General features: G+C 41.6%; 1 protein-coding gene across 2 annotated transcripts in view; it reads left to right on the forward strand.

Moving 5' to 3' along the window:
- Positions 1–8,126, forward strand: part of B3GNT2 (UDP-GlcNAc:betaGal beta-1,3-N-acetylglucosaminyltransferase 2) — a 32,875-nt gene extending 24,749 nt beyond the window's left edge. For both annotated transcript variants that reach the window (XM_044926036.2, XM_006049396.4), the window contains one exon: positions 5,424–8,126. In XM_044926036.2, the coding sequence (XP_044781971.1) occupies positions 5,433–6,626 (1,194 nt within the window). In that variant the 5' untranslated portion in view covers positions 5,424–5,432 and the 3' untranslated portion in view covers positions 6,627–8,126. The remainder of the gene's footprint in view (positions 1–5,423) is intronic.
- The last annotated feature ends 555 nt before the right edge of the window (positions 8,127–8,681 follow it).

Here is an 8,681-nt window from a genome sequence, read left to right on the forward strand (position 1 = left end):
GAGGACTGGAATCCTTGAAACAAGGGGAGGATGGTGTTCCTTTGACAACCATGAAGCCCTGTCTTGGCTGAGGGGATAGGACGTCCTGCCTGCCTGGTTCTTGATCAGAGATGGAAAAGCCTGAGTTGCATCAGTGAAGCTGGAAACCTTGGCCAGGATCAGTATTCCTCAGAGTATTCCCAAAAGAAGTATTGGTACTTTCTGTGATAAACCCCACATCATCACTAAAGATGGTTCCAGTTGAATTGCAGGTATCTGTAGGTCAGGATGCATAACTGGCTTTTTTATTTGGAGTCATATTATTCACCCTGAATCTTTTTCTAGGAAAATTAACTTAGAGGTTCACAGTCTGTGCAAAAAGTACTGTGCTTCTCTTTTTTTCTTCCTTAAGCTGTCCTCTTCTACTCTAGAAATTTCAGGAATATCCATATTCCTTTTCTGAGTTGAAAATTTCTGTCAAGTAGTTAGCTGTTCGTGGCATGTGCTGTTTTCCTCCCAGATCTTCCTCATTGTAGGGTTTCTCTGTTCCCCCTCGTACCTTTCCTTGTCCTCCTTTCAGCCTGTCCACGTGAAGGGCAACCCTCCAGATCAGAGATATTGGGTCACATGCTACTTTAACTTTAGGAGAGTTATCCTGACTTAGAGGAATGGTTTGTTTCTAGAAAGCATATTGTCTGGAATCTGGAGATAAAAAAAAAAAAAAAAAAAAGACAGAATGAGACCATGATTTATTTACTAATAGGATGACTGATTCTTTAACTGTATCAGGTACCCACACAGACACATTCACGCTCTCCTGTCCTTGCAAGTCAGTCCCATAGCAAAGAGGTTTAGATTGTCAAAGATGTGTGGGACTGAGACCTTCAGTTTGCTCATGCTGCTGCTGCTAAGTCACTTCAGTCGTGTCCGACTCTGTAGGACCCAATAGACGGCAGCCCACCAGGCTCCGCCGTCCCTGGGATTCTCCAGGCAAGAACACTGGAGCGGGTTGCCATTTCCTTCTCCAATGCATGAAGTGAAAAGTGAAAGTGAAGTCGCTGAGTCGCGTCCGACTCTTAGCAACCCCGTGGACTGCAGCCCACCAGGCTCCTCCGTCCATGGGATTTTCCAGGCAAGAGGACTGGAGTGGGGTGCCATTGGAGGTTTGCTCATAGGTGTGTTCAAAGGCTCTTTGAAAGGAGCTGACCTAAGGAGGAGGGCATGGACCATAGGCTTAGTGTGGATATTTTGAATTGTTCAGGTTGTATGTGATTTGGCACCCTTTGAAACTATAATTAAGGAGTAGGAAATACCTTGTGGGTTTTTTGGGTTTTTTTAAAATCACTTTCTTTGGAGGAAGTTTAAGAAGGCCCTTGGTAGCTCAGTAGTGGGATTCTTGAGGGCTGGAGGGTGGGTAGTGTTTGAGAAGGGAGGGAAGAATGAGGTGATGGGACACTGCTTACCAGGTGAGCTGAGACCACGCACATACCTTTATATCTGCCATGTTCTCTAGATGTGTAAAAGCTCTGGGGGAGTGAAGGTATGATGTAGGGACTGGCTTTATAAAAACATTTTCACTTATATGTCCTTAGCCAAAACTATCCAGCAGTAATAAATACAAATAACTAGATTAGAATCTACTGGACAGATTTTAAGAGACACAAAAAGTTTGTGAATCCCCATCGATCTCTTCTGGGATGTTCAATATACTGATAACTTCACAGAATTCTCAGCATGACAAATACCTCTTCTACCGTGGGGCTATTTCTTAGAATGAGGGAATTTTAAAATCTTACAGTAAAAAGTAAATACTACTCTTGATTAAAATATATAGTAAATAATAAATAAGTTACAAAGATGTAATGGACAGCACAGGGAATATAGTCAATATTGTATTATAACTTTGTATGTAGTATGATCTATAAAAACATCAAATCACTATGCTGTATATCTGAAACCAATACATTATAAGTCAACTATGCTTCAGTTAAAAAAACAAAAATAAAATCCAGTGCTCCTCCAATAATACTAAATTTGTTTCCTTTACACCTTTCTTTTTTTTTTATTACTAGTTTAGTTTTTAAGTTTTTGGTTTTGGTTGTGCTGGGTCTTCGTTGCTGTGCGTGGGCTACTCTCTAGTTGTGGCGAGTGGGGGCTTTTCTCTAGTTGTGGCGAGCGGGGGCTTTTCTCTAGTTGTGACGAGCGGGGGCTACTCTCTAGTTTGGTGAGTGGGGGCTTTTCTCTAGTTGTGGTGAGTAGGGGCTACTCTCTAGTTGTGACGAGTGTGGGCTACTCTCTAGTTTGGTGAGTGGGGGCTTTTCTGTAGTTGTGGCGAGTGGGGGCTACTCTCTAGTTGTGGCGAGTGGGGGCTGCTCTCTAGTTGTGGCGAGTGGGGGCTGCTCTCTAGTTGTGGCGAGTGGGGGCTACTCTCTAGTTTGGTGAGTGGGGGCTTTTCTCTAGTTGTGGCGGGTGGGGGCTACTCTCTAGTTGTGGCGAGCGGGGGCTGCTCTCTAGTTGTGGCGAGTGGGGGCTGCTCTCTAGTTGTGGCGAGTGGCTTCTCACTGTGGTGGGCTCTCTCGTTGCGGAACATGGACTGTAGACCCTGGGCCCAGTAGTTGTGGCATGCGGGCTTAGTTGCCACATGACTTATGGAATCCTCCCGGTCCAGGGATCAAACCTGTGTTTCCTCTCGTTGACAGGCAGCCTCCCAACCACTGGACCATCAGGGAAGTCCTAGGTCATTCCTTTTGAATTTCCATGCTTCATATTGAAATTTTAGAAGAATCAATGTTTATTAACTGCAACCCGCCCAAACCCACTTTGTTCTAGAGGTCAGAGAAGAGTGCTACCATTTGACATGGTGGTCTTGAAACCCCATCACCTTGGTTAGGGTTCCAGCTCTGCTCTTAACATAGTTACTTCTTTAAATCTGTTTCCTCAAGTGTAAAATGGGAATAAAAGTAACAGTATCTACCTCAAAGGTTCACTGTAGCAAGATAATGCCCTGGCACCTGAGAAGCAATCCTTCTTCAGGATTCTTTTCAAGGATGAGTTCTCAGCTGTAGAATTAACCTGATAAGAAAATTCTTTACTGGGTATTGCCATTCCACTTTTGAGGATTCTCTTTTAATGTCAGGCTTATCTAACTGGTGGTTCTTGGGTAGGTCATCCATCTCAGTAGTGTCAGAACTCTGCAGTTATAGCACCCGCAAATTGTCTCAGTACTCTTTCTTTGTTGCGTTGCCCACAGCCTGAAGTCTGTTCTTGGTCTTTGATATTTCACTAACATGTCATTTTCATTTCTCTTTTCCTTCTTGCTATAAATAGTAGAGTTCTCAAGGATACAGTTTGAGTTTTGACAAATGTATACATGCATGAAACGATCATCTAGATTAAGAGATACAAAGTACATTTCTGTGCCCCAGAAAGCCCCTCCCGACCCTCTCCATTCAAAACCCCCACCCTTATCACATTCAGATTTCTAGGGCCTAAATTAATTTTTGCCTTCTTGAACTAACATAAAGGGAGCATGAGGCCTGTCCTCTCCCTCACTATACTCTTTCTGCTCTAGCAGTAGTTTTCCCTTTTATAGCTGGGAGTTGTTCCAGTGTATGAATGTACCACAGCTTCATAATCCATTCTTCTCTTGATGGCATTTGGGTTGGTCTCAGTTGTGGGCGATTCGGATGAAGCTGGTGTGTGTCTTTTTATCTCTCTGAACACTCGGTGTGGTTAGTGTCTCCTCTTAGCCCTGCAGCCTTGGGCAAGTGTCTTAATCTTTGTACATTGGTTTCTTCATCTGTGAAATGGTAGGTTGGGAAATAGTTCAAAGTTGTGGCCATCATTTTTTTATTAAAAAAAAAAAGGAAATAGAATAAAATAGGTGATTATGGTGAATGACATGGAACTGCACATGCTGCAGGCCACATATATATAGTTATGTGTGTACAGGTGTGTACATAATAACAAATATAAATTGTATTCGTTATTTTGAATTGTGAGCACATCTGTTTGCAGCACACTAGTTTGTATATGTCCTTGTATAAGCAAGGAAGTTGAAGCACCTGTGAGTTGTCTAGTTAATGTGTATCTCTGCCCTCAGGTGTCTAAAACAGCCACAGTGTTAAGGGTCACTTACTCACACCTCACTGTGGACCAGCCAGTACTTTAAAAGCTTACGAACAAAAGCTTACAGCCCTCGAAACTTTCCTATTCAGTTCAGTTCAGTCACATCCGACTCTGCGACCCCATGAACTGCAGCACGCCAGGCCTGCCTGTCCATCACCAACTCCCGGAGTTTACCAAATCCGTGTCCATTGAGTCGGTGATATCATCCGACCATCTCATCTTGGATCTTATCCAACCATCCCTTCTGCGCTCAATCTTTCCCAGCATCAGGGTCTTTTCAAATGAGTCAGCTCTTCGCATCAGGTGGCCAAAGTATTGGAGTTTCAGCTTCAACATCAGTCCTTCCAATGAACACCCAGGACTGATCTCCTTTAGGATGGACTGGTTGGATCTCCTTGCAGTCCAAGGGACTCTCAAGAGTCTTCTCCAACCCCACAGTTCAAAAGCATCAATTCTTCGGCGCTCAGCCCTCTTTATAGTCCAACTCTCACATCCATACATGACTACTGGAAAAACCATAGCCTTGACTAGATGGACCTTTGTTGGCAAAGTAATGTCTCTGCTTTTTAATATACTGTCTAGGTTGGTCATAACTTTCCTTCCAAGGAGTAAGTGTCTTTTAATTTCATGGCTGCAGTCACCATCTGCAGTGATTTTGGAGCCCCCCAAAATAAAGTCAGCCACTGTTTCCACTGTTTCCCCATCTAATTTGCCATGAAGTGATGGGACCAGATGCCATGATCTTAGTTTTCTGAATGTTGAGCTTTAAGCCAACTTTTTCACTCTCCTCTTTCACTTTCATCAAGAGGCTCTTTAGTTCTTCTTCACTTTGTGCCGTGAGGGTGGTGTCATCTGCATATCTGAGGTTATTGATATTTCTCCTGGCGATCTTGATTCCAGCTTGTGCTTCCTCCAGCCCAGCGTTTCTCATGATGTACTCTTCATATAAGTTAAATAAGCAGGGTAACAATATACAACCTTGACGTACTCCTTTTCCTATTTGGAACCAGTCTGTTGTTCCATGTCCAGTTCTAACTGTTGCTTCCTGACTTAAGTGGGTTATTATCACCATTTTATAAATGGAGAAGCTGTTTAGACATCAGTTGTTATACAACTTGTCTGAGGTCAGAGAGCTCAAATCGAGGATGGTAGAGCCATGATTTGAACCCAGGTACTGCAAGTCCTGAAACTGTGCTCTAAACTACTGTTCTGGGGGACATGAAAGAGACAAGGGGACATGAAAGAGACAAGTGACATGTGAGCAAATGCAGTGAATAATAATCTAATCAGTACCATGGTTCTCTCTTTTATTTCAGATATGAGAAATGAGTGTTGGACGTCGAAGAATAAAGTTGTTGGGAATCCTGATGATGGTAAATGTCTTCATTTATTTGATTGTGGAAGTCTCCAAAAGCAGTAGCCAAGAAAAAAATGGAAAGGGGGAAGTAATAATACCCAAAGAAAGGTTCTGGAAGATCTCTGACCTTCCTCAGGCATATTGGAACAAGGAACAAGAAAAGCTGAACAGGAGGTTCAATCCCATTTTGAACACGTTAGCCAACCAGACAGGAGAAGCATCCGGATTCTCCAATATAAGCCATCTCAATTACTGTGAACCTGACCTGAGGGTCATGTCAGTGGTTTCAGGTTTCGACAGTTTGCCAGACAGATTTAAAGATTTTCTGCTATATTTGAGATGTCGAAATTATTCACTGCTCATAGACCAACCAGATAAGTGTGCAAAGAAGCCCTTCTTATTGCTGGCGATTAAGTCCCTAACTTCACATTTCGATAGAAGGCAAGCGATTCGGGAATCTTGGGGCAAAGAAACCCATGTGGGGAACCAAACAGTGGTGCGAGTCTTCTTACTGGGCCAGACCCCCGCAGAGGACAACCATCCTGACCTTTCAGATATGCTGAAATTTGAGAGTGAGAAGCACCAAGACATTCTTTTGTGGAACTACAGAGATACATTCTTCAACTTGTCTCTGAAAGAAGTACTCTTTCTCAGGTGGGTGAGCACTTCCTGCCCAAATGCTGAGTTCGTGTTCAAGGGCGATGATGATGTTTTTGTGAACACCCATCATCTCCTGAATTACTTGAATAGCTTATCCGGGAACAAAGCCAAAGATTTGTTTATTGGTGATGTGATTCATAATGCTGGACCTCATCGGGATAAGAAACTCAAGTACTACATCCCGGAAGTTGTTTACACTGGCGTCTACCCGCCTTATGCAGGAGGAGGCGGATTCCTCTACTCCGGCCACCTGGCCCTGAGACTGTACAATGTGACTGACCGGGTCCTTCTCTACCCCATTGATGATGTTTATACTGGAATGTGCCTTCAGAAACTCGGCCTTGCTCCAGAGAGACACAAAGGCTTCAGGACATTTGATATAGAAGAGAAAAGCAGGAGTAACATTTGTTCCTATGTAGATTTGATGTTGGTACATAGTAGAAAACCTCAAGAGATGATTGATATTTGGTCTCGGTTGCAGAGTGCTCATTTAAAATGCTGAATTATGTGCAAACTATATTTTACATAGAAATGTATCTCAAATAGTTCCCATTTGTGTTCTCTTCCATTAGAGGTCATTTCTATGTAAAACCATCAGAATTGCCTTTATAGATCATGTCCATTTGACGGCCTCTAAACCCTTCAGTTCAGACGGTAAAGCGTCTGCCTGCAATGCGAGAGACCTGGGTTCGATCCCTGGGTTGGGAAGATCCCCTGGAGAAGGAAATGACAACCCACTCCAGTATTCTTGCCTGGAGAATCCCATGGATGGAGGAGCCTGGGGGGCTACAGTCCACGGGGTCGCAAAGAGTTAGACACAGCTGAGCGATTTCACTCATTCACTCAAACCCTTCAGTGTGGTACTTCCTGAAGAGGGAAAGCAGAAGATGCTAATTTTTGATGTAGAATATGACAAAATGAATGATTCTGACTCTTCCTGTTAGCCAGTGGTCATTATTTTCTAACTTGTCCCCCTCATCATTTGAAATCATGTTTCTAGAATTTGACCATATTTTTGTTTTGCCCGCATACGATGATAATCCTATTTCCCATTATAATGAGTAAATTATCAGTTTAGGTATTCATAAACCTATTGGCAAGAGAGACATTGTTCTATATGACTCAATGGTTTTAGTGAAATGCAATTAAATTTGTTTTCATGAAATTTAGATGAAGTTTTAAAATCATCTAGAAAAAATTGACTTTTGTCCGAATTGCCCTGCCACCCCAACAGTATTCCCTTGTGTTAACCTAATCAATCAGTTTTGCAAAATGAGCATCGTTGGGTGACATTTATCCAGTTTATCATGTTATAGTCTTATGATCATCATGAGAAAGCTTAACTATCTTGCATTTGGTCTCCTGGGTGGTATCATGATAGTTCTCTTTTTTAGTATTTGAAAATAATGAGTATGATTCCATAATCTTCAAACTGAAGATTGAATTGTCCCTGGCAACCATATTGTATTTATAATTTTTCATTGTGGACCAGGAAAGCATATGTAACTTTTGAACTTTAAGTGAAAAGATTGAAATTGCAGACCTTTTCATGAATGGTTTGTCAGTTTAAAACGCAGGATTCTATTCTTACCATATGGTTACATGTTACTTATACAAAATTATTATCTGAAGTAGTGACTGCTTTCCTGTTTCAGTGTAGAAGTGCCTGTGTTTTTATTTATTGTTCAGATCAAATACCAAACATTTTCTTAAATATATTTTGTGTAATATTTTATTTGTATACAGTGTTGACTTATTTAACTAGAGCATGGTATTTTAAATAGTAAAGTAACATGTTAAATAAAACTAATGGTTATTTTTGAATTTTAAAATCTGTTCTTTTTTGGGGGACTATAAACTAGGATTCTGCCAAACTGTTGCTTATATATACTATCTTGTGACATGCTTTCTTGAGATATTTTTGTGTTGTAGAGATGAAGATTCTTACAGATGTGATAGTGGAAACTGTAAGAAGAGGGAAATAAAGTCACCATATTTTTAATTGTCATGTGTAACGTGTCATCTATAATCTCTATTTCCTGTATTTAATTACATTTTTCCCCAAAAGGCCTTTCCCAAAAAGGCCGCCTTTTCCCCCCAGAAACTATTGACTGCAGTAGTAATATTGGGCTATACCTTTTTCTCTGTCTCCGTGGGTCATTTGTCTTTGCATTTAATATTTTTAAAAGTGCTTCCCCATGTAATGTCTTTAGAGAGGAGCATGAATATTTATTTATGCTTCCACTTCCTGGTAGTATGAAGAATTTAACTTATGAAATGGAGCAGCATCTTAAAGATTATATCATCCTAAGCCATATCCATTTTGGGATTTGTGTGTTTCTGTGAAACTTAGATGTATGTTCCATCTGTGATAACAGAGCAGCCTTGACCACTCATTTTCCTGGGCTTGTGTTGAGAAGAAACTGCTAACGTCCAGTTAAAAACAAGTAGGCATTGGATGAAACTCAAAAAACAGAAGGCTTATTGTGAGAACACAGCACACTGTCCTCTCCTACTGGGAATGCCGAGGCATACGTGTGAGTGGATGTGAGGACAC

This window comes from Bubalus bubalis, chromosome 12 (assembly GCF_019923935.1).
Source record: "Bubalus bubalis isolate 160015118507 breed Murrah chromosome 12, NDDB_SH_1, whole genome shotgun sequence".
Taxonomy (NCBI): Eukaryota; Metazoa; Chordata; class Mammalia; order Artiodactyla; family Bovidae; genus Bubalus; species Bubalus bubalis.